This window comes from Talpa occidentalis, unplaced genomic scaffold, assembly GCF_014898055.3.
Source record: "Talpa occidentalis isolate TD23 unplaced genomic scaffold, MPIMG_talOcc4v2.1 talOcc4.12, whole genome shotgun sequence".
NCBI classification, from domain to species: Eukaryota; Metazoa; Chordata; class Mammalia; order Eulipotyphla; family Talpidae; genus Talpa; species Talpa occidentalis.
The window spans coordinates 85,690,009-85,716,413 of record NW_023601212.1 but is presented as its reverse complement, the minus strand read 5'-3'; the positions used below and the strand labels follow the sequence as shown (position 1 = coordinate 85,716,413).

The following is a 26,405-nucleotide window of genomic DNA, read 5'->3' as shown; positions in this document are numbered from 1 at the left end:
ATCAGGAGCAGACAGACCTCGTGGGCCTCTCGTCACACTGAGGACAGGATATCGCTGTTCCGTCTTCCAGCCAGGAACACGTGACCCGTATTTAGTAATGAAGAAACAGCAGGGCCTCCCCGGTGGCGCAGCGGTTGAGTACTGGGTTGCGAAGCTGCCCGCAGCCTCTGCAGCGCCGGTTCGATCCCCGGCTGCTCCCCGGCCACGGGAGGAGGGTCCCACATGGCGCGCAGACCTCTCCTGCCGCCTGCTGCTCCCCTCAGCAGTGTCCTTCGGTCCTTCTGCCTGCTCTGCTCCCCGCTCTGGCTCTGGTGAATTCTCTCACCCTCCCGCGCTTCTGACTGTACCCAGTGCTTGTATAAATAAATAAATAAATCTTAAAAAAAAAAAAGAAACAGCAGACGAACCAAATGAGGAACATTCTATTAAAGGGAAGCCCGCTTTCTCCCACCGCTTCCGTGCGGTAGACGACAAAGAGAGGCTCAGGAGGCCAGAGGAGCGGAGACCACAAGGACGGGACAATAATGCGACACCACTTCTCCGCTGGCTCCTGGACTGGAGGGAACCACGACGGAAAGGAGATGCCCGAGACAACGGAGCGGGCCGGGGCGGGTGGCTCCCGGGGTGTGGACAGCGGCTCGAGGCGGGAAACACGCACCCCGAGTCTGTGGGGGGAGCCACATGATGCGTGTGACTCGTTTCCAGCGAGGGCAGCGTGAGCGCGGGGAGCACACACCGCAGAGGGAATGCGAGTCATTTCAACAGGTGGATTTGGGGTAAAGGACAGACCCGTGTCCTGTGGGCTGGTCTCGCAGCTCTTCTCTAGCTTGGAACTCATTCAGCAAACAGAAAGGAAAATTCAGGCTCCTGCCCAGGACACAGGCAGCCGCCACCACCCGGGCCAGCCTCGAGCGCGCCCCCAGCACCCCGGGCTCCGTGGGCCCCGCCAGCACAGGCCGCCTGCTGCTTCCCGCCGCGCGCTCCTTCCCGCCGCTGGGCCGCCTCCGTGCGGGCCTCGGGTTACACTCACTGTGTCCGTCGGAGTCACTGTCTCAGAATGGCCCAACCCAAGACCTAGTTCTCCTTTCACAGCATGAGCTCTGCCTCCGCGATACGGTTTGTCAGTTCGTGTTCGGGGAAGGTGGCTTCGTGGCCGCCTCCTCCGCGCCACCCTGCACGCTTCAGGCTCAAAGGCCCCTCTGCCCGTGCTCGGCCAGCACGCTGCTGATCACTTCGCAGGCAGCTGATTTGGGGTGACTTCTGCTCTCCAAGCTGCTGGCAGCTCTCAGAGAACACAAGCGCAGTCTGTCTTGCCCCAAGGACGGGTTTAAGAGTGAAGTCTATGAAGGCTGCGTGGAGTCCCTGCTGCGGTCCCAGTATTTGAAACTCAGAGGCTGGGGGGAGGGGGGGAGCGCCCTAGAAGGACAGGCATGTTAAGGGAGAGACAAGGAATGCAGTGGGGAGACTGGGCCCTCGGAGAGGGGCATGTCAGTTGGCTGGTGCTGGTGCTCAGAGCAGCGTCTGGGTGAGAAGGAGAACCGGTCACCGAGGCTGTGGGCACAGGAAAGCTCGCTCACAGGCCTGTGTGAAAGGGGAGGGGCTGGAGGATGCAGACTTGAGGGTTAGAGGGAAAAATATCCCTGGAAGCAAAGAAACAGTGTCCAGAAAAGCAGCAGTAACAGGCCACTTGGCTGCTAAAACCCATCCATTTGTGTTTTCATCGTCCTGTTCAAGCTCAGCAATCCGACACTTGGCTAATTGAGGCAGCCTGGTGGAGGTTAAGGGCTTTGAATCCTGACCCCACATCATGTCTGTGTGACCTTGGGCGGCAGACTTGACTTTCCCAGGCCGCAAGCCCTCATCTGCAGAACAGTCGTGCTGTAGTTATGTGGCTGCTGGCAGGATGACATGAGCTCATCTTGGGAAAGCCCTTTGATCCTTGTTTGGTCTACGGGACCAGGAATGAATGAGCAGAGAATGTACGAGCACAGCAGGAGCAGGAAGCACTGGTTCCTGCTAAGAAGTTTCCTAAAATCAGCCAACAACAGAACTTGAGACAAGCGTCAAAGAGCCGCCTCCACCTTCTATTACATGTCTCCTTCCCTGCCCCGGCCCCTATTTAAAAAGCATACGGTGTGCAGGTTCCATTGAACACTGTCCTTTCTCCAGAGCTTCCTCCTGAAAACTGACTTTCTTCCTGCACCCCAAGTGTGCCCCCAAGTCAGAGGATGCTGGATTTGCCTGCTTGATTGCAAATAAACCCTGTTTTCCAGGAAACCTGGGAGACATCTCAACACAGCTCTGCTCTGTGAATCTAAGGACGAAGCCTCAGGCGACTTGCGCAGAGATACCACTACTATCTGACCATCCCCTCTCTAATGAAAAGAGAGGTGTGTGGATGCCATTTCCCGGCCGTAGAAAGCGCTTCCACAACACAGTCTCCCTCTCATCCTCTCAAATGCCCTGGGAGGTAGATACAGCAGATAACAACACTGGTCCGCATTTATCAAGCATTTACAACTGCCACGCTCTGTAGGAAGTATTTTCATATGTGAGCTCACTTAAACTCACAACATCCTATGAAATGGGCTCAGCTTTTCCATTTTATAGAAGAGATAATGGGGCTCAAAGGAGTTAGAACTTGCCCCAAATCAAAGAGGTAGTAAGTAATGGATCTGAACCTTCATCTGACCCAAAAGTCATACTTTTAACCCTCTATAATACTGCCTCACAAAGCAAGTATGTTACTTGTCAGGCCTCATTCTACCCATTAAATTGAAGCTCAGAGAGGTAAAGTGACTTGTCTAAGGTCTCACAGCCAGGAACTGGCAGAGCTTGGATCCATACCTGGTCCTCCTGGCTCATGAACCTTCAGTGGCTGGGCTGGATGATGTGCTAAGTAGCCATTTCTGCAGTCTACTTGCCTGGCTGGTCCTGCTCAGCCCAGAAAACTAAATCTATATAGGAAGTCCTTCCCTGACACTTTTGGGGCATTCGTTTTTCTGAATCTCAAGAATAATCAGTCAAGAAATTGGGAAAATGGGGAAAGTCTCCTGAGAGACGTATTGCTTAACAATCAAACAGGAGCCATCCTGGGTTGAAGGAATCAAGTAGCATAAAGTAGAAAGCGGGAGAAGGAAATGCTGACACAGGGGACCTAAGGTTAAGGCAGACATTCTGGAACTTGGGATGGGAGTGCAGAGGAGTGATTCACTGCGGTGACAGTGAATCACTTTCACAAATACACTACTAATCGGTCTATGAATGATGTTCTATGAATATTCTATGAATGATGTTCCAAGAAATTATAAGTTTTGGAAACAAATCCTTAAATTGTCATTTTCAGCCCATGATTACATATCGTGCAGTTACTCTTGTTGAATTAGGAGGCCTGATTCCAGAGGAACTGGATGAACTTCCCAAGCAACCCAGTGAAGTCACTTCAGGAGCCCATGGGCTGAGCCTGAAGGATTGGCCTTAGCATGAAATTTCTGAGTCAAGTTTCATCTCATTCACTGGTGCAAATATTAATTTTCATTCAGGGAGAATCCGCTCACTTTAGTATAAAAACTGTTTTATATAATCATGACTGAGGAAAGTGGCCACTCCATAAAGGATGCCTGTCCTGGGCGCACCCTGACTCGTGTGCCGTGGGAGAAGCGGTGCAGTAGGGTGGGTTGGGGAGTCAAGCAGGGAGATATGGGCCTGAATGCTGGTTCTGCCACAAAGACCAGCTGTGTGACTTTGGGCAGGTCCCTTCACCTCTCTGAGACTTTGTTTCTCCATCTGTAAAAACGTTGATAATGAGAGCATCAATGTCATAGGGATGTTGTGAGGATTAAATGAGATAATTTTCATAAATCACAATGCCTGGCACAGAATGAGCCCCCGGTAAATGGAAGACTATTTCTTCCTAGTATGACCACCAAGAGCAGTGGAAGCCAAGAGCTTTGTGAGAGCCCTTGGATCGCTTCAAAGGGTAGGTTGGCCTTTGGCCTCCTCCTGGTGGGGATTTTCCAGGACTGTGGGAGCCAGCTCAGGGCTGCACCAGAAGCTCCTGGGCCTCCCCACTGCTCAAGCTGCCCTCCCCACTCCGACGGGGCTCTTGGCTGGAAGGCCTGTTATTCATGTGGGTTCCCAGGAGACTGGCAAGTTGGGCACCCAGCTCAAATAAGCCCTTATAGCCAATGGCGCTGGGGTAACCCCAGGGTGAGGAGGAAGTGGAGGGTGAGGGGGAAGGTAGGGTGGTGCTTTGGCGCCCAGCGGCCCTTCAGGCGCATCCTGGTGCCATGGGAGGCTGGAGGTGGGAAGCCAGGTGGATGCCCTGGAGGGCCAGGCTCTGGGATAGAAGGGGCAGGAGGCAGGCACGCCTGGGGCCGCTGGCAGGAGAGCAAGGCTGGTGCCTGGTGCCGGAAGAGGTGGGCACATTGCCCACTCCTCACTCCAGGAGGGCCTCTGGCATTGAAGCGTCCTCAGGTGCTGGAAGTGGGCCGAGTTGTGTCTGAAGCCTGTCCCACATTTAGGGTGCCAGTGGGCCTGTTGGCTGTGCGGGAGTTGGCAGGATGGGTGCCGTGATCTTCAGTACAGTGCAGGCTTGCCCTCGAAGTTCCTACGTAGGTGAGCCAGGAAGCCCGTTCCACCCTTCGGGCTCAGGTGTGAATCTGGATCGTGGTGTGGCCAAGGGGGACCTAAGGGCCCCACCTTGCCTGGGGAGCCAGCTCACCTCCCCTTCCCCTGGGGGATCGTTCTGGGTGCCCTTGGGGTCTTGCTCCCTCCCCCGGGTGCTCTGGTATCTGGGAGCATCGTGGGTCGGGAATTTGTCCGGAGGCCCCTCCTGGGAAGGAGCCTTCTGAGGGGCTCTGTCTTCAGGCCTTTGTCGTGGAGGGCTCTCCTTGTCATTCTCACTCCTGAATCCTGCAGGGAGAAAAGATTCTGGGTAGTGTTTTCTCATCTCCTCACCTTACCCAAGACCATGCCTGGGGAATCCTAAAAATAGCACCACTTGGTGGCCAAGTCTTTGCACAGGACCGAGTTCTGCATTTCTGACAGCAGGCCAGGTTGAGGTGGGGCCTGTGGGAAGCCAAGAGGCCTGCCTTTCTGAAATCTGAGAGACCAGGGCAGCTCTCACACTTACTTGCACTGTGATTTCACACAAATTACGTAACTTCTGCTGTCTCAGCTTGTTCAGCTGTTAGTGGGAGTCAGGATAAAAAAGCCTCAGAGGACTGTGGGTTTGCCCAGGGGATCCTCCCACCATCAGGATGGAAGGACACAGCAGTGATATATTGGATAGTCCATGTCAACCTGGACCTTAAAGAAAAAACCCTTTAACGCTGTCACTACCTAGTGAGTTCCAGGCCCCGCTACTGGGGGTACAGGCCAGAGGTACGGGGGGCAAGGGGGGAGGTTTGAGCGGTGAGAGGATTCACCAGAGACAGAGTGGGGAGCAGAACAGGCAGATCTACTGAAATACACTGCTTTTCACCTCCATATACTTTTAGTGTGTGTTTGAAATTCTCCATAAGAAAAACTTTCCTTTAAAGTCTGGGGGGTGGGGTGGTAACAAACCCGCAAGGAATAAGAAAAGCTTAACCATGAGCAGGTGCTAAGGCTAATGATCACAGCTCAGTTTTGGATCTTTAGAACTAGGCAACCTGATCCAAGGTCTCTGGCAAGAACCTCCAACCTCAGCTTATTCTGAGACAGTTTCTTTTTCTTTTGGGTCTATTAGGGTTACAAAAATTCTAGGAAGGTATAAAAATAAAAACTGGTAGAATTACTGAAACCCTAGAAAAGTGTAAAAATTGGAACCACAGGAAGGTGCTGGAATAAGGATAAGAAAAAAAACTAAATCCATGGTTTTTGCACATTTATAACCAGTTTTGATGGCGAGGTTTTAATAAGTTCTGTAACTGCCTTCTTTGTGTATGCTTCAAGTGTGTGACGTCGTCAAAAGAATCAGTCGTGTTGAATATGTATTTGCAGTTTACATTATTCAAGATAATTTAATTGCTTAGATTCCTAATGAAAGCCTAAGTCCCCTATGTAAAGGGGACTTTCAAGTTTTATCATTTTTGTTCAACAGAGTTGTGGGGTAAATGAAGTTAAAAATCGGGCTTTTTCCCCCATCCCACCTGCCACTAGCATGGATGCCTGGGCCAAGGGGTGTGGGCATGGGTGCGGGGCATGCGCACCTTTAATTGTGACCACCTGGGCCCAAAAGAGCACGGTGTGCGCATGTGTAAACACTCAGTTTGTTCCTGGAGGGGCAGGATAAAGGCAGCCCCAGCAGCACGGCCAGAGGACCACTCTGAGGCGAGACCACGAGACTGAGAACACCAGAGAGAGCCCAGAGAAAGTGAAGATTTCTGGAGGCCTGGGGGTGCTCGGTTGCCTTACCTGTCAGCTTCCCTGCCCAGCCCATGCCTGCCTCCCTGCATGCCAAGCTCCTTGCCTGCTGTGCCTGTGTACCTGTTTCCCTGAGAACATTATAGGCCTGTAAAAATCCATGTAGGCCTCCAAGATTCCTTTTTCCATCTATCTGAATCCACAGTGAACCTGCCCTGTGCATGCTTGCACTAGAAGGGTCTAATAAATGGAACATTAAACAGTTCAGAAGGTGGTGAACACTCATTTCTAGTCCATAAGCCTCTCACATATATATAATAGTCTTCCAGGGACTTCTGACTTCACTTTAAATGAGAGACAGGTAACACATGGCCGAGGCCTGCACCACAGCTTTTCAGAGTGGTTCAGACGAGCTCAGGTACTGGCCGGGGAAGAGGTGGTGGCAGGAGCAGACATCAGGAAGGCAGAGCTGAGCAAGGAGCGCCCATGGCTTGCACAGCCTGACTGACCGGGTAAGCCATCAATCATGGAACAACAGGGACACCAGGCCCTGGAGACACCACAGCAAATAAACCAGGGCCTGCCGTGTTCTTCCTTCCAACCCCCACGGGTCACCCTTCTCCTTCAGCCACAAACAACTTCCTGCCACACTTTCCTCTTCACGCCATTCCCATGAATGACATTCCAGGCCTGACCTCTTTCCTGTCCCATGCTGGATCATTGGTCTCACCACAGAGAAGCCCTGGCTTCCACTCAAGAGGCACAAGGCAAAGATCCCGATCCAGGGCATAGGCACACAGCTAATCTGCACAAAAGTGGTTAGGGGTGTGGGCTTTGGATGAAATGGCCTAGATTTGAATCCTTCCTTTTATCCGTGACCCTGGGCAAGTAATATAACATCATCTGGTCTCACTTTTCTTGTCTACCTAAGAAGAATAAAAATCCCTATTTGACAGTGTTCCTGTGAGAATTAAATGAGATGTCTACCTGCACAGGTAACGTCCATGTATATAAATAAAGGTACTGAGTAACATTAGTGGCTGCTACTGTTACCCTAATATTGCTGTTACTTAGGGTTTGCTTTCTAGAAGGCCTTGGATATTTGCTTATGGATATAACCACACATATGAGATCAGACCAATGTTTTTTTCTAAGTATTAACTCACCCTCCTTTTCAAGCCAAGAGACGGTCATTTTTAGTTCACATTTCCTCCAAATCAACAACAGGTAAAAATAAACCAATGAAAATGTCAGAAGAGATCTGGGAAGAAACGTCTCCATTGACAGCAGCTAGTGTGGGCAAGTAGCTGGAATGCAGAGGGTGTATCTGATCCCAGTGGGCTCAGGGTCACTGCTCACAGTCGTGCAAGGAGAGCACCAAAGACTCTCCGGGAACAGAGCGCTATGTTGTTGTTACAACAAACTTCCAGCAGGTGGCAGCAAATTGCTTTAAGGAAAGGGCACTTTTTCTAGTTCACACAAGTTGCTGACGATTTGTGAATGGGCTGAGGAGTTGACTGTGGTCTTTCCAGAGAGCAGGTACCATGCTTTCTTATTTTTTGTGCCCTGAAGATTCCCGTCCCCTGGTTATTCAGGCAAACAATATCTAGGTACAGATGTGAAGGGATTTTGCAGATGTGATTCAAGTGCCAAGTCAGTTGGTGTTAAGAGATTATCACCCAATCAGGTAGCAGAGTTTTCTCCAGGTGATAGCAGAAGTCAGAGATTTGAAGGACAAAAGCAATTGGAAGCCCATTGCTGACTTGAAACCGAAAGGAGTCACGTGATGTGGAACTTGCTGGCTTCTGAAGTGCCCCCAGCTGACAGCCAGTGAGGAAAGGAGAGGCAGGCCTATACTGCAAGGAGCAGTTTGGCCAACAATCTGACCTCACTTGGAAGTGGATTCTTTCCCAGAGCCTCTAGATAGGATCCCAGCCCAGCCAACACTTTGACTTTGGCTTCGTGAGACTGCACTGAGGACCCGGCCAAATCCATGGAATCTGACCTACAGAACTGTGAAATAATAAGCGGGTATTGTTTTAAGCTGCTGCATCTGTGGTCATTTGTTATGCAGCAATAGAAAACGAATACACTTGGCTTTATGAAAGAGCTCAGCTGGAGAGAATGTGAGCATCCCGTCAGGAATGTTGATTTTCTTTGGAAAGATAATGAAATCTGGGACCACAGCAGCAACTGGAATCATCACCTGAGGAAGTTCCAATGGTCCACAGCTATTCTCCAAGATCCATTTGATTTCTGCGCAGGCCAGACTGGTGAGTTGAATGGGGAGTGATCGACCTCACTACTCCAGTTTTTTCATCTCTGACTCTGGCCTGAATGCGTTGTCGCCAAGGGATGTAGTACTTTTACTGGTTTGTTTTCTTTGTAGGGAGGGTAAGTTCTGGAGGCTTCACTTAACCCTGCCTACAGGCCAGCCTATGAGTCAGAGAACTCATTGCCTATGGGTGACCTCCAACCTATGGGTAAGAGAACTATTTGGGGAACCACTGTTCATTTTTAATTTATTGCCTCTCAGCTCCAAATTCACCCTCTGTGTCTGCTCTGAAATGCAGGTCTCCTTGTACGGAGCATGATATTAAGCTTTGTCAGTAGAGGGCGCTAGAAGGCCACTGAATAAGGAAGTGACCACTCTTCCTGGTTCAAAGGTCCTGTTCAGGTTTCATTTTTCTTGCTCTTGCTTCAGTTTTGCAGGGACACATGACTGTGGGTCCTGTGTCTTAGCTGTGTGTCCAGAATGAGGAGTCCGTTGGGCAGATCACAGCCCCCAGCATGCAACCACTTTGCTGCACCCCTTCTCTGCTGTGACAACATAATTTCCAGACCATACAATGTCTTTGCAGTGAGTGGACTCCTGAATGTCCTTTGCACACTCAACCACCAGTCTTGACCCTCGCATGGCTTTTATTAGCACTGAACTCCTGCCCAGCGAGCTCGCTCCAGCACTGGATTTTGGTAGCTGCCTGGTTTGTGCTCTTGCCAAGTGCACTTTCTGTTTGACTTCTCCAACGGCACAGCTTGCTGCAGCACTTGACCCCTGTATTGGTGCAGCTTGCTCCATCACCATTCGCTGAACACACGTACTTCAGTGCTTGATTCCTGCACTGGCAGGGCTTTCCCGGGCAGCATTTGATCCCTCACTGGTAATTTGATCCCTCACAGCCACCAGCACCCAGCTCCTACAGAGTACCCTTGCTACCATTCTTGGCTTCAGGAGTGCTCAGTGATTAGCAGCTTCACCTGACATCCCAGCGGGTGCATTTCCAGGAAACCCCCTGGCTGTGGTTGTTAGTGACCACTCTATCATGTCCATTCAAATGAGGGCCCTCAGCCCTGGTGGGACAGGACTCTTTCTGGGGCACTCTGTTTCATGCCCCAGTAGGTGCTGGTAGTTGATCTCAGTATCTACTACTTCTATAGTCTTTAGCTTCCCATTAGCCAGTTCCTATTATTCCAATCCCCTATTAAATATCTCTTTATTGTTACACTTTCCCATTGTGGCTTCTCCTGATTGGACCTTGACTGACGTGGCAATTGTTATAGGGAGTAATCCCAGAAGAGAGCCACAAAGACGGGGTTTTGCAATTGATTTGGTCATACCCTTGGGCTTGAGCACAATGCCGAACTCCTTGCCAATGGGAAATGGCGTGATGGTCATCCACGCAGCAGGGTCACATTTACTCAGGCTGTCACCTGTGGCTGACTGTAATGACGTGCCGACCGAAGCACGTGCCTCGGGAGCCCAAATGGCTGTTGTCCTGAACTGCTCCATGGTCATAGTGACTAAGAACTGTAGTGTAGGATGAATCCTTCTTCAGTGCACTTGAGTGCTTACAGAGAGAAAATGACAGGCTCGGGTCTGTTAAGTCTCAGCCTAAATCATAGTCTGAGAACCAGAATGTTTATGTGACAATCTTAAAACATCCTACTTACCCAGGGCCGATACTACTAAAAGTCAAACATAAAATTTAATTGTGAACAGAATGACAATTGAATTCACAGTCTTCTTAAATTTGTCATGGAGAAACTTGGTCATTGATCAAGAAAGGACAGGATTCAGAAATTCTGAATGGGAGACAGTAGTGAACTCCCACGTCATCCTAAGTTTCCATTGCCAGTAAAATGATCTTGCCCTCCTGTGTCTGAAAAAACTAGTTTTCCTGTATCTGAAAACTCTGTGATAACCTCACCTGGGGCAAATGCCTTAAAAGAGGATGATCAGTCCTTTGAAAATCCACCACAACCAGCATGTTGTCATTAAACCTCTAACTAGGGTCAAATCTCAGCACGTTCCAGAAGGAAACAGCAATTGCAATATTGTTAATGTGTTGGCAAAACCCTAGGAGTGTGTGAGAATGGATTTTAAGGGTGTTAGACAAATGAAAATTGAATATAACACTAGACAGAGTCAAACTCACTGATAGGGGTGCACATACTAGAGATTCCAGAAAACCTGAAGTTTTCGACTCTAAGAAGTTACTTGACTGAAATTTGGACTTGGTGGTCCAAAATTAATGGTCCTAAAGATAGTGAAGCTGAGATACCCAGAGTTTCACTGGCATCACATAAAAGAAGGAATCCCAAGACTCAGGGTGATAGACTGGATTTATCATATGTCACCTGTCAACTGAATTTTGTGAGAGGATCCACAAGACACTTCCTTTATTAAGGAAAGCAGCACCTCCTTTTCTGAAAAGCTCTCCATTTACTCTCCTTTGTAGGTCAGGTATAACTGTAGGGAATACCACCATTGGGATGGGCTCCCTGATCTCAGTGGGTAAGCTAGGATCCAGGTAAGCTGGATACATTAACGGTAAAAGACATGAGGGACCACGAGGAAATCTGATTTCTTGGTTCATAGAGATTTTTAGCAATGTGTAATTGATCAGTGTTTGAGGAATGAAATAAATGGAAAACCTATTCCAATATTGTTTTGTTTGATCTAATAGCTTGTTGATCTTCTCTCTAGTTGTTCTAGCCACTATTGAAAGTAGGGTGTTGAAGTCTTCAACTTTCGTTGAATTGTCTACTTCTCTCTGTAGCTCTGTCAGTTTTGTTTTGTTTTGTTTAAAGATTTATTTTTTTTAAGATTTATTTATTTATACAAGAACCAGGGTATAGGCCAGATGTGCGGGAGGTTGAGAGAATTCACCAGAAACAGAGCAGGGAGCAGAACAGGCCTACGCCATGAGGGAGGCCATAAAGATTTATTTATACATACAAGAACTGGGGTATAGGCCAGAGGGTGGGGGGGGTGAGAGGTATAGACCAGAGATAGAGTGGGGAGCAGAACAGGTAGACTGACTGAAATACACTGCTGAGGGGAGCAGCGAGTGAGACAGGAGAGGTCTGCTGCATCATATGGGTAGCTCCCTGGCTGGCTGTGGATTGAACTCATGCTGCAGAGGTGGCAGATAGCGTCACAGTGCCCTTGCACTGCACCACCAGGGAGGCCCTCTCTCAGTTTTTGTTTCATTTATTTTGGGGGTTCTATTGTTAGGTACATATATGTCTATAATTATAATAATTATAATTATAATATCTTCTTGGGCCTCCCCGGTGGCGCAGCGGCTGAGCGCTGGGTTGCAAAGCTGCCCGCGGCCTCTGCGGCGCTGGTTCGATCCCCAGCTGCTCCCGGGCCAGCGGAGGAGGGTCCCACATGGCACGCAGACCTCTCCTGCCGCCCGCTGCTCCCCTCAGCAGTGTACTTCGGTCCTTCTGCCTGCTCTGCTCCCCGCTCTGGCTCTGGTGAATTCTCTCACCCTCCCACGCTTCTGACTGTACCCAGTGCTTGTATAAACAAAACAAACAAATAAATAAATAAAACATGCCTCTATAAAAAAATAATTATAATATCTTCTTGATGAATCAAATGTTTTGATCATTATAAAATGTCTTCTGTCTCTAGCAATAAATTGTGTCTTAAATTCTATTTTGTCTGATATTAGAATAGCCACTCCAAACCTCTTAAGGTTAGTTTTTTTTACTTTTGTATAGGATAGCTTACTCTATTCTTTTACATCTAGTTGTGTCTTTGATTATAAAGACAACATATGGTTGTAGCCTTAAAAATTTTTTTAATATACATTCTTTTAACTCTGCTTATTCACTGGCATATTTGGTCCATTTACATTTAATGTACTTAATAAGACAGAACTTATATTTTCATTTTGCTATTATCTATATGCCTGATATCTTAAATATTATAATGTGGTAACTCTGAAGACCAGATTCCACTCCTCTCCAGGTTTTGTTGTTGTTGTTTGTTTGTTTGTTTGTTGTTCCTAGACTAATTCTGTAAAGACTGTTATTCTTTGCTGTGTGGCCACTAAAGTCTCAGTTCAATTAGCTTTGCGGTCAGCTAATGACTGGACAGAGATTTCTTTAAATGTCCTGAACCAATAATGTCTCCTGGCCTTTTCTGAGGGGCTTTGTGTGTATGTAGGCTCCCAACAGTACTTTAACCTTCACTTCCCGCTTGGATAAAGCCTCAAGGTCAGCCAGAGTGAGAACTTAGGGTCTTCTCAAGTCTTTTCTGGGCAAGCACATAGTCCTTTATATCCTTGTAACCTTCTAGGAATTCCCAGGAATATGTCAGAACTTTTCAATGTCATTCCCTACTTCTTTTTTCCTTTAAAGCTTTTTTTTCTTGTCTTTCTTTCCTTTTTTTGGGTCAGTTTCTTGTTATCCCCAATTTGTGCTATGCCTCCTTGGACAGCTGTAGGGTTAAACAATTACCACTGATTATTTCAACAAATGCCTTAGGGCTATGGCTGTTAGCACAGGGAGAGTTCTGAGCCAGGTCAGATAAATACAAACCCAAGTACAGAACTATTCAGAGATCTACCAGACAAGACAAATAGTGACACTTCTCTGGGGTGCCTCAAACCTGTCATGCCCCCTCCAGTGGCTGCTAGGCAATTGTTTTTCACAGCTCCCTCAGTTATGTGGCTTTTAATTGCTGTGAACCTGGGAAGAGTAAGTTAAAACTGCAAAGTTCATTGCTCTACCTAAGATTAAGAAAGATTTTATTAAATACTTCTAGCCTTTTGGTTAGTTTCCATAGCTCTGAAAAAGTTGATTTTGGGCCTGCCCGCTGGCGTAGCGGTTGAGCGCTGGGTTGCGAAGCTGCCCGCTGCGCCTCTACAGCGCCGGTTCCATCCCCGGCCGCCGTGCGAGGGTCCCACATGGCGCGCAGACCTTTCCTGCTGCCCGCTGCTCCGCTTAGCAGTGTATTTCGTCCGTCTGCCTGTTCTGCTCTCTGCTCTGGCTCTGGTGAATTCTCTCACCCTCCCACACTTCTGTCTGTACCAGTGCTTGTATAAATAAATAAATAAATCTATAAAAAAAAAAAGCTGATTTTGACAACTTTTGCCAGATTTCTCATTGTTTTTATGGAGGAGTGGAAGGTCTTTACTCCTTCACTCTCCTGCTTGAGCTATAAACAGGAGAAACCCTAAACCTGGTAGCCAAAATCCTGACTTCTGTCGCCACTTTGGAGAGTCACAGCTTCTCACCAGTTCCTGTACCTAACTCAGTCATAGACACAGAGCACTCTGATTGAAGTTGATACTGAGTCTCCTCAAGGAAAGCCCAGGTAACAATGCTGCAAATACTCATCGTAAATCTTCCTCAGAGCCATCCCAAAGGGACCTGTGGCCATTTAATAGGTTTTCTGTACATTGGGGAAAAGGATGATATCCAAACCGTTCTGAGATTACCAGACATTATTCTTGGGCTCAATTAAAGTAGCGGCTCACAGCCATCAACTGGTAGATGGAGTCTTAAACTCCAGGTCAATTCGGCAGGCCCAATTGGCCCATGACCATGATTATTTCCTCAATACCTGAATTTATAATTAGAATAGACGCTTGGTAATTAGTATAGTCACTAATAAGGGACTCAAATATACTGAAAGAAATCTTATAACACACCAAAAATATGCTAGGAAAGAAATCAAGCCACTTAATGTAAATTTAAAGGACAAATCCAGAAGACTTTAAATGAAAATAGCAGGGACCCCAAAAGAATAGTAATAGAGAAATTTGAATATGAAAGTGAAAAAAGTCTTGCATGAATAAAGATAGGCATCTGGGCATATATTGACAAAATTCCTGAATTCAGAAATAGAAAGAATATAAGCTTCCAGATAGAAAGACAAGGTTATTTATAAAGGAATGAAAATAAGACTAGTTTAATACCATCCATCTTTAATACCAAAATACTAAGACTAAATTCTCTAAGCAGTAGAACACAGACAGCTAGAGAAAAGGAACATTACCCAAGAATAAAAACCAGCATCATGTCACTTCCCAACCAAGGCAAAACGAGGTCATCCTCAGCCACACGAGGCGCACACCTATGCCACGCCTTGCCTCACCTGTGGGAAGTGTCCAAAGATCCTCAATATATAGTGACTGAGAGTGTGAGAATGAAAGACAAAGAGGGGAGGCAGCAGAGGTGAGCACTGACCCTTGCAATACATAATGTAGTTTATTTTCATTTTTTAAATTATTTTTATTTATTTATGCATACAAGAACTGGGTGTAGGCCAGAGGTGCTGGGAGGTGAGAGGATTCACCAGAGACAGAGTGGGGAGCAGAACAAGCAGATCTGCTGAAATATACTGCGGAGGGGAGTAGCATAGTATAGTTTATTTTTTTTTATTTTAAAATTTATTTATTTATGCATAGAAGAACTTGGGTACAGACCAGAGGTGGGGAGGGGGTGAGAGGATTCACCAGAGACAGGGTGGGGAACAGAACTGGCAGATTGACCGAAATACATTACTGAGGGGAGCAGCAGGCGAGACAGGAGAGGTCTGCTGCACCATGTGGGTAGCTCCCTGGCCGGTCGCGGGATTGAACTCCTGTGGCAGGGGCTGTGGATAGCTTCTTAGGCTGCGTCTTAACCCCTTGCGCCACCAGGAAGGCCCAGCATAGTGTAGTTTAAATGGAAGAAGACTGCCTGCATTTTAAGTGTTAAGGATTCCTTTGCAGAGATGATTAATGGAAACCCAAATAATAGACTAGAACAACAACAACAACAACAAAGTGTAAGTGGGGGATGGGGAGGGGTGAAGTTAAAAGCATTTGAAAAGTATCATCTTTCATGAGGAGGAGGAGTGAGCAAGTAAAATTTGGGGTGAAGGAGTGGGATTATTACTAGTGCCACCTTGTGTCCCTACAATTTAGGAACAATTGCCATTGGAAAGAGAAGATAAACACCAGCAGGTTAACAAAGGAGGAAAAAAAGGGAGAATAAGTAGGAACTTGACCAAGCCCACAAAAGCAAACAGGAAAACATTACTGAAAAATAAATAGTAAATGTAAAGTAAGGTGAAAGAGGAAAAGCATAATCATAATAAATGTCACAGGCTAAATTACCCTATTATAAGACAGAGCCTATCAGACTAAATTACTATTGAAATCTAGCTATAAGCTGTTTAGAGGAAATGCACATAAAATGACAAAAGACATTTCAAGTAAATTGATGGGCAAAAAATATTCAGGCAAATGCAAACAAAAAACATGATGGAGGGGAGTAGGTTTTGTGGAGATTCTGGTTTTCTGGGCGGTGGTTATGACAGTATTTTGCTATATATATATATATATATATACACACACATATATATTTTAGGATAACTCTTTTTTAAAAAAAAAAAAATTTATTCATCCATGCATACAAGAGCTGGGGTACAGGCCAGAGATGCGGGTGGTGAGAGGATTCACCAGAGACAGAGTGGGGAACAGAACAGATTGACCAAAGCACACTGCTGAGGGGAGCAGCGGCTGAGTCAGGAGAGGTCTGCTGTGCCATGTGGGCTGCTTCCTGGCCGGCCCGAGATCAAACTTGTGCTGCAGAGTCTGCAGATTGCTTCATAGTGCGGTGCTTAACCCCTTGCGCCACCAGGGAGGCCCCCTTTATATTTTGTAAACTACTTTTCTGTGACTGTTCATGCATGTGGATATTTTATAATTGTGATAAGAAGGGCCCTTGCTCTAATGTCCTCAAATGTCCACATGCTAATCCCCAGAATGTGTGAGTAGCCACTGCATGGCAGGAGGGAGCTTGCAGGTGTGATTAAGTTAAAGACCTTGGGATGGGGAGATTATCCCGGATTATCCAGTGCGTTCAGTGTAATCACCGAAGAACCTGTTCTGGGTCTGGTCAGAGGAGCTGTGACGAGGAAAAGGGTCAGAGAGGCAACGCTGCTGCTCCAAAGATGGGAGGTTGGAGAGCTTCCAGGAGCTGAAAAGGGCAAGGAAAGGGATTTTCTCCTATTCACACCTTGGTTTTAACCCAGTGAGTCCCATTTAGACTTCTAATCACAGAACTGTAAGATAAGGAGTCTGTGTTGTTTTAAACCACTGCATTTGAAATAATTTGTTGCAACAGTGTAATGTTATTACAACAAAAAGGATTTTTAAAGCTGCCTTATGACTGCTGGCTTCACTTTCTCCCTCTTTTCTCAGTTTCACTTTTAAACTAATCTAGTTTTCTCATTGGCCATAATTTGTGGGTCAAAGGTCATGGGGAGAGCCTACCTGGAAAGAGCACTAAACTTGAAGATAAGGGACCAAGCTTGTAATTCTAGCTTTACAATAACTTGCTGTGTGACTCTGAGCCTATTGCTGTCCCTGTCTTAGCCTATAACATCAATGATTTTAACTGACAATTATAAATTGAACAAAACAGTGGGTGTTGTTCAGAGGGCTGGTCCTTCCCCAATCAGCCTGCTTAAATACACAGATTTACCTCTTTCTGTTTAAACTTCAGTTCACTGAGAGAATATTCAGTCTGGAAATATAAAATATATTCCAAATATACAAATTTCAAGTCATTCCTTGTTACCTGAAACTGTAAAATTAAAAAGGCAGCAATTAGAGGGCATGAGAGTTGTCCCAAAACAACCCATCAAGAGAATGAATCCTAAACCATCTCAAGAGAACAAGGGAGTTACGTAGACTACCCAGTCATAGAGGAAGTCGTTTTATATTATTTTAAATGTCACTTATTCCCTAGTCAATGATGGTGAGCAAGAGGAAAACACTGAATTTTATAATTTTTCATAGGTTTATAGATATGGCCAAGCTGCCAAGTCCATGGTGGTACCTCATGGCAGAACACCAGGATCCTGTTGTGCCCTCTGAGTCCCATGGCATTGTGGGTCTCTGAGGTGGTGTACTCACTCCCAGCATGACCCCACCAGCCATGGGCTCACATAATCCCTGCTGTTTCAGTTCACTTTTATTGGGTCTGGTTTCCAAATTCCCAGGTGAGATCTAATGCGAGGGAGGTGCGATCCAATTGGGCAGCATTTCCAGGCCCAGGGATCAGAGGCCCTCAGGCCAGTCTGGAGGAGTCCTCTGGCATTCTGGGTAGGACAGGGGTTATGTGGGCTGCCTGGTGAATTACAGGATGAGCAGCGTCCCCTGGCCCTGTGAACCATGTGCCGGTAGCATCCTCAGATGATGACCAACAAATCTGCTTCCAGAGCTTCCTGAATGCTCAGACCCAGTGCTCCCCAGGAGGGTCACTGCTACGGAAAGGCGGGTCCAGATGCAGATCCCCTGAGCCACCTGGGGATATGGGAGGAGGAAAGTGGGTTATGGTATCACTGGACCCTACATTCAGAAGGGACAGCAAATGTGGCTGCCACACTAATTTGGGGGACAGCTCTCTAGGCCAAGGTCTTGATTTCATTAACTGGAAGTGCCTTCACTATGGAGAATTCTGGGTTAAGTTATTTAAATTGTGAGAAAGTATTGTACAAGTAAAGGCATAGTTAGGGAAGGGAATTGATTTTATTTTGTCATAAAAGCAGTAATGTACATTGGAGAAAGTTAAAAAATACAGATAAGGGCCTCCCCTGGTGGCGCAACGGTTGAGCGCTGGGCTGCGAGGCCGACCGCAGCCTCTGCAGCACCGGTTCATTCCCTGGCTGCCGGCGAGGGGCCCACCAAAAAAAAAAAAAGAAAGAAAGAAAGAAATACAGATAAGCAAAAATAAGACTAACACTATATTCCTCCCACCTAGGGATTCCTGTTGCTAGCACCTGAATCAATTTTTTCTGTCTCTTCTAAGAGCTTGGCATAGGGCTGTGGCACTGAGCATTGTCTCCCTGATTTGAAGGAATGGACAGAAATGACTCCTTGCCTCTAAATTAGGAGGATGGATGAAGAAAACTTCCCTCTAAAAATAGTCAGGCAGGGCCTCCCTGGTGGCGCAAGGGGTTAAGCACTGCACTATGAAGCAATCCGTATCCTTTGCAGCATGAATTCAATCCCCTGCTGTCCAGGGAGCAACCTACATGGTGCAGCAGACCTCTCCTGACTCTCCCACTGCTCCCCTCAGCAGTGTACTTCAGTCAGTCTGCCTGTTCTGTTCCCCACTCTGTCTCTGGTGAATCCTCTCACCACCCCTTCCCCCCGCATCTCTGGCCTGTACCCCAGTTCTTGTATGCATAAATAAATAAATCTTTTTAAAAAATAAATAAAAATAGTCAGGCAGTGGATAAAAACACAGCCTCTGGCATGCGTGTGTGTGTGTGTGTGTGTGTGTGTGTGTGTGTGTGTGCGTGTGCATGCACGTGTACCCACACGAGTTCTTTAGAGCCAAATATATATAGTCTTTAGCCCAGGGCCAGGCATGTTATATACACCCTATAAGTGGGAGACTTTGTTATCATATCCTGTCCTTGTTCCCCAAGTGGTTCAAGAATCCACATCTCAGGCCTCCCTGGTGACTCAGGGGTTAAAGACACAGCACTATCAAGCTATCAGCAGTCACTGCAACATGAGTTCGAGCCCCGGTCAGGGAGCTGACCCACATAGTGCAGCAGACCTCTCCTCTCTTGCCTGCTGCTCCCTTCAGCAGTGTATTTCAGTAGATCTGCCTATTCTGCTCCCCACTCTGTCTCTGGTGAATCCTCTCACCCCCAGACCTCTGGACTATACCCAGTTCTTGTATGCATAAAGAATCCACATCTCCTTTCCCCCAAATTCCAAATCCCTTAGTCCAGTTGTTGGTCTTGAAGTCTAGGCAGAAAGTGCCTCCTTTGAACAGACCAAAAAAGTAGTGAGATTCCTTTCTCTGGAAGAACACCCTTTTCAAAGTGGTCTTTGAGTTCAATTTTGAAATTGCCAAAAGAAAAGAAAAAACAAAACCATCAAATCCACAAACCCGATTTTATTAGAAAGTTGGGAGGGGGCCTCCCTGGTGGCTTAGGGGTTAAGTCTCAGTACTATCACCAGGCAGGGAGCTAACCCACTTATGGAGCAGCAGACCCCTCCTGTCTCACCTGCTGCTCCCCTTAGCAGAGTATCTCAGTAAAAATCTTCCTGTGCTGCTCCCCACTCCATCTCTGGTAAATCCTCTCACCCCCCACACCTCTGGCCTGCACCCCAATTCTTCTACACAAAAATAAATAAAATCTTAAAAAAAAAAAGTTGGGAAGAAAAAGAGATCTTGAAGATAAAGAAATGGAGCCAGAGAAGGTAAGAGACACATTTTGGTAGCACAGTCAGTCATCACCCCATGTGGCTTTCAACTCTGGAAGGCCACTAATGAGCTAACAGAGCAGGGGTCCCAGGGATGGGCGTTGGTTCCGCCCTTGCTGCTCCACGCACTAGCTGTGTGACCCTCAGCAAGTCACTTTACCTCAATCTGCTTGTCTGTGAAGCAGGGATAACTTCTTGCTGGATAGGAGCAAGGAACAGAGAGATTGTAAATTTACTTAGTCAAGTGCTGACACATAGCAGTGACTCAGGCTGGCAATTTTGGATCAGGGGACCTGCTGTTAGTCATTATATGCCCAGAGAGGAAGGAGCTGGGGACAGGGAAAGGTGTCCTAAACAGGAGATCCATCTTGGGGTGCTCTAGGCTCCATTTTGGGAAGGAGAGTCTTCAATTCTATTTCCCAAGTGGCTACAAACTGCTTCAGGAGGGTGCCCAAAACAAGGACCACTAAAATATTGCTGTAAATGATAGAGGAAATTTTTGCATCTGAACTGTATTTGAGAGCACACACTCTGGAGTCACACAGTGGATTCAAATCTGCTTCTACTACTAACTGTGGGCCCCTGACATGTGATGTAACTTCTCCATGTCTGTCCTCCCACCTGTAAACTGGACATAACAATAGTACTTACCTCAAACTGTTGACATGATTCTGTGAGATTATGCATGTAGAGCTCTTAGAAAACCACCTGGCTCAATGTTAGCTACTTTGTTTATATGGCCCAAACTCAAGCTGAGATCTAAATTGTTGAGAGTTAGGGCTGAGACTCTCCCCACTTTGAGTAACACCAGAGGGACCCTAATTGCCTTTGAGGGAGGACAGGTGTGGCTAGCTTCACTTTTGGGTCCAAGCTGAACTGCACAACTATGAGAGGAGAGGGCCAAGGTGTTGAACAACAGTATAGCCATTGAAAAACAGTTTTGTTTATTTGTCTTCTGGGGTTTAAAAATAAGCTTTTATTGGAAACGGGCCCTGAGTTTAATGCGCTATGAAAGTCTACAGTGAAAAAAGTGGAATAAGAAAGATCTGACTGGGTGGCAGAGCGTCTTGGCGAAGGTCCCCTGGTCAGGGAGGGGTGGGGGGTTCTGCTCATGCCCCAAGACTGGACCCAAGTCAAAGGTAGCCTGAGAGTAGGCACCTGACTGATATTCCAGGACCCATGGGACTGTGCAGCGCACAGCAGAAGCCACCGAGAAAGCCCCAGCAGTGACTGAGAAGGGATTTCTGTTTAGAGTCCCAAATCGTCTTACATTTGAGTATGTGCGTGAAGGGGTACCCAAAACAACTTAACCAGTCTGGTACCTACAGGTTTTGGTCCAGAGATAGAGTCTTCTCTGAAGCCTACTCGTCCATTTCCTACTCGTATACGTCCAGACTTGGCAAGTCTTTGGAATTCAGCCTTAGGTTAAGTAGAGATTCTGTCACTAGTTGCACGACCCTGGACAGATTACTGTACTTAATTTCTTTGTACCTGTTTCTTCATCAGTAAAATGATGTGCTTCCTCACTGCAGTTGTTAGGAGAGTAAAGTGGAATAATAGGGTGATTTTCAAACATGTCCTGGAGAACCTCAAGTAAAAAAATGTAGTGTTTCCCGAACTTCACTCAAAGCACCTCTTCCCAACACTGGCACATATTTGCACTACCTCTACTACTAGTTACTTAATATTATACACGAACTCACTTTTTTATGGAAGTGAATTTATTTAAAGAGGAAACTTTATATCACTACCATAAACAGGAAATACCTATCATGTACCCTAGAGTGGTAAAAATAAATACAATAAAATCACAACAATGCTATTCAATTCTAGCTGGCTATGGTTACAGGCCAAAGCTCTGAGCTCAGGACCTGGACTTTGTTAAAAAGGGAGATTATCTCAGCCACAAAAGGCCACATATGGCCTTATAGCAAGGGTCCAGGGCAGGAAAATCTAGGGAGACAGAAAATAGATTAGTGATTTTCTAGGGCTCTGGGAGTTGTTGGGGGTGGGAGATATGGGAGTGACCATGAACGGGTCTGGTTTCTTTTGAGGTGATGAAAATGTTCAAAAATTAACTGTGGTGACTGTTGCACAACTCTGAATATGGTAAACACTATAGATCTGTACACAAACTATAAAATTGTGAATTGTATGGTTTGTGAATTACATCTCAATAAAGCTGTTACTACAAAGAGAGAGAAAGGTGTTAATCTGATTCTCCCTGAGGTCAAAGAAGGGATGCAGAGACAGCAGGACCACTGCTAATTGACTTAGCCAGGAGAAAGAGAGAGAGAGAGAGAGAGAGAGAGAGAGAGAGAGACACACACACACACACACACACACACACACGTAAGCTCTTGCCCTGTGTGAAACAATTCAGCAATAAGCATCCAATATTAGCTACTTCTCTCAAAAACAGATCTACCAGTTAGGTCATCCAACCCTAAATTCAGACTCCTCCCTACTCAGCCACTGACCTGCATCGTGACCCTGGAGAAACCGTCCTGAGCCCCACTTTTCTTACTTGTAAAATATGGACAACAGCACCTGCCCGGCGGGGCTGCAGGACAGGAGGTCCGAGCCTCCCGCTCCTCACACTGCCAGCTCCCCAGGGCGGGTCCTTCCAGAATGTCCTGAGGCTTCCTGAGCCGCTGCGCCGGGAATCGCCCCTGCCCTGACCAGGCAGGCGGCGGCCCGAGCCACAACGACTTCTTTTCTCTGGGTCTAAGTTTCCTCACCTACATAACGGGGTGCAGTGGATTCCAAGGTGCAAGAGATCTGAAGCCACCCTCTGTCCCCGCAGGAGCCGCCCGCCGCGGTCCAGCCCGGAACGCAGGCCCAGAGCGGCCACGCGGAGGCCCGCGGGCCGAGGCGCTAGTCCCGGCCTCGGGACGCGGAGAAGCGGCAGAGGGCAGAGGCCTGGCCCGCGGGCCCGACCCGGCCCGACCCGGCCCGACCCGGCCCGGCCCCCGGAAGTCCGCCCGCGCCTCTCTAGGAGGCGCCGCGCTCAGTGGCCTTAACCCGTCCGCGGCCGCCGCCCGCCCTCCCCGCGCTTTGCGCTCCCCGACACGCTGACCTCCTTTGTCTGCTCCGAGCTCCACAAATCCACAAAAGACGGAGGGAACAGGACCGCGGGTCCCACCTCGCCAGTGAGGAGCGAAGCCACACAGCCCGGAGCGCGCCCCGAGGCGCGCCGGGAGGGGGGGCAGTGGTCGCGCTCCCCACCGCCCGCTCTTGAACTATGTACATTAAACCTCTGCTGGGGTTAACCCAGATAACCACGCAATTTTCCTTTCTTTTCTTAGGCTTTGCATCTCCTAGATTTCCTACAGTGCATGCAATTCTGCCAATGATTGTAAAAATGAAAGGGAGAACATTTTACAAAAACGCGGTTGACGCGCAGCCTGTCAGATGCCTGCTCTCTGCACTTGGTTCACGCCGTTGCTGGCATGGCTTAAAGGTGGGTGGTGCCACAGATGAGGAAGAGATTATTGGCCCGGAGTCTCGGAAGAGGCACTGAAGGCCTAGACGGGGGAATTGACTTGCCCAACGTCACACGGTTAGTGTAAATCAGTTTGAACCGGGAATGCCTCATTCCTGTCCTGCGCCTGACCTTTCACGGCAGCTGCCTCCCAGAACTGACTGGGGGAAGAAAGGAGGAGCCAGAAAAGCCAAGGGGCAATCAATAGTAGACAAATGTACGGGAATGGGGAGTAAGTTACTGTGCTCTGCCCTTGCGCTTGCCTGGTGAGGGGCCCTGGATCACCTGTCAGCAATGCAGAGACAGGGCTTCTGCCGGTTCCTGGTTTGCCTACCCCAGTGATACTGCATTTGGAATGAGCCTGGGTTTGGGGACCTAGCGAGTCCACTGTGAGATGGGCCTGAGCTAAACTCTATGGATCATTTGACCTCAATGAGGTTTTGAGTTTCCAGGAGAACAGATTTGAACAGTATCGCAGAAATGCAAGCAGAAAAAGAGTAGGATTTTGCCAGTAGAATAGGGAGATGTGCTTGTTTCTGTTCTTTCATTCAGCCATCGCGAATGAACACCTACTGTTTACCAGGCGCTCCACAAGGAGGACAGAGCTGAAGATGCGGCTGTATTTTAATAGGGGAAGTGGTATATCAAACATAGCAGAAGTACAGTGACTAACCAGAGACCTGCCCTAGTTTGAGGATCAGGGGCCCTTCCTGAAAGAGGTGAGATCTAAGCCAAGGCCTGAAAGAGAAGTAAGCGTTAGCCAGGAAGAAATAGGAAGGAAGGAGGGGTAGAATTTCCCAGGCAGAGGCAGCAGCAAGAGGGTTTACCCTGCTCAGCTATGTTCAAAATTCTGGGTGTTAGAAGGCAGAGCGCTCAGGGGAGAGGGGTGAGAGAGGCGGGTAGGGGTGAAACTGAGCAGGGCTTGTGTGCCAGAACAAGGAGCTTGGTGGGAGAACTGCGTGGGCAAAGGCAGGTGTAAAAGGACACCATGATGGGCCTCCCCTGGTGGCGCAGCGGTTGAATGCTGGGTTGAGAGGCTGCCCGCAGCCTCTGCAGCGCCAGTTCGATCCCTGGCTGCCAGGAGAGGGTCCCACATGGCGCGCAGACCTCTCCCGCCATGCCCGCTGCTCCCCTCAGCAGTGTATTTCGTCAGTCTGCCTGTTCTGTTCCCCCCTCTGGCTCTGGTGAATTCTCTCACCCTCCTGCGCTTCTGACTGTACCCAGTGCTTGTATAAATAAATAAATAAATCTTTAAAAAAAAAAAAAAAAAAGGACACCATGAAGTCCCATATGGCTGGAAGGTAGAAAGTGAAAGTACAGTGAAACAGTAAGAGACTGAGAAGGTCAGCAGGGGGCAGCACCTGAAGGCCTGGAGGCTGGTTGAAGAGCTGAGACATTAGCCTGGAGACCAGGCAAATGAACATAAATGAGAAGAGTAAGACACTAAGGAATGGTGGGGATTGTGGTGGCCGTGGCAAGCACATGTTCCGTCTCCAGGGGAAACTGGGGCCCCACATGCCCTGGTGATTACCATGCTTGGAGGCAGACTCAGTATCTCAGACCTTCTACTTGTTGAAGGTAGACAGGGGTCCAGATTTTTATATTAAGTCACTTGATTCTAAATGTTGACAACATGTTCAACACCATATTAGACAAGCAGATCATATCCATAGGCAAGTAGTTCCCAGACTTTGTAGCATATTAGTTTCACCTGTGGAGCTTTTAAAACTCAAAATGTCTAACTTGAATCCTGTACCATTTAAAAAGTCTGGGGGTAGGGCCTCCCCTGTGGCACAGCGGTTGAGCACTGGGTTGAATCCCCAGCTGCTCCCTGGCCACCGGAGGAGGGTCCCACATGGCGCGCAGACCTCTCCTGCCGCCCGCTGCTCCCCTCTGCAGTGTACTTCAGTCTGCCTGCTCTGCTCCCCGCTCTGGCTCTGGTGAATTCTGTCACCCTCCCACGCTTCTGACTGTACCCAGTGCTTACATAAATAAATAAAAATAAATCTTAAAAAAAAATAAAAATAAAAAGTCTGGGGGTAGAATCCAAACATTCGAACTCCCCAGCTGGTTCCAATGTGCAACAGAGTTTGTGAACCACTGTGGTAGGCTGAGTTCAAAATTTGAGAACAGTTCAAAATTTGAGAACAAAATTTAAGAACAACCTATCCTTAGGCAGGAGTGTAGTTGGGTGAGAAAGGGCCTGGAAGCCCTAGGGGCAGTGGTGGGATCGGTCCCCGTTTGCTCACACTGAAGGGTTTCCTAGGAATGGAACTTGAAGTGCTGGAAGTCTTGGGCAAACTGGGATGCTAGGTCATCCTAGATCCTGCCCCTGATATAGTTCTGTCCCCCCCTGTTTTTGGGAAATTGGTACTACAGACTCTGCATTCTAGAAAGATCCCTTGGATTAATGGCTGTCCATCTGTCTGGGGGGATTCATCCAGGGCTCTGAACCCCAGGCTTGACACGCTTGTGTAGGGAGCAAGAATGAGGGAAAGGATAGGGACCCCTCTGTTCTCCCAGCAGAGTAATCCTGGTCAAAGCCAGTAGCATGGGATACAAGCTGGCAAGAGAAAGGGCAGACTGGTTGGGAGACAGCACTGCACAGGTGAGGAGCACGTACTGACCAACTCCTGTGCACAGACCTCGCCGCAGGTTAACCTAATCAAAACCCAAATTGGAACAGTGCTTACCTCTGGGGACCTGGGATAGGAACAGGGCAGCAGGAACCTTCTGGAGGATAGAGATGTCTTTGATAAGGGCTTGATCAGGCAGATGTGTGGTAGATTAGGCCAAGTTTTGTTGAAACTCACTGAATCATAGGTTAACACCTGTGCATCTCACTAGATATACATAACACCTATTTTGCCTCCAGGGGAAAAAAGAACCTGGGAAACAGTACTGGACTCTATTTAACGATGTGCATGCTGGAGTGTTTAGAGGCAAGTATAGCGTTATCTTATTTTGAAATATAGTCTAAAAATTGGATAGATGGATAGATGGGTGGATACGAACATGTGATCAAGTAAATGCAGTCAAATGTTACAGAATCT

The 26,405-nt window shown here is 47.7% G+C and overlaps 1 protein-coding gene across 2 annotated transcripts in view; it reads right to left on the bottom strand.

Moving 5' to 3' along the window:
* Positions 1 to 966: 966 nt before the first annotated feature.
* BCL7C (BAF chromatin remodeling complex subunit BCL7C) overlaps positions 967 to 26,405 on the bottom strand; it is a 33,127-nt gene continuing 7,688 nt past the window's right edge. The window contains exons 6-7 of one of the 2 annotated variants that reach the window (XM_054693736.1): positions 4,724 to 4,914; positions 967 to 2,028 (exon numbers count right to left, since the gene is read on the bottom strand). In XM_054693736.1, coding sequence (XP_054549711.1) covers positions 1,806 to 2,028; positions 4,724 to 4,914 — 414 coding nt within the window. In that variant the 3' untranslated portion in view covers positions 967 to 1,805. Of the gene's footprint in view, positions 4,915 to 26,405 lie in introns of both variants that reach the window. The other variant, XM_037507208.2, reaches the window with a different exon arrangement.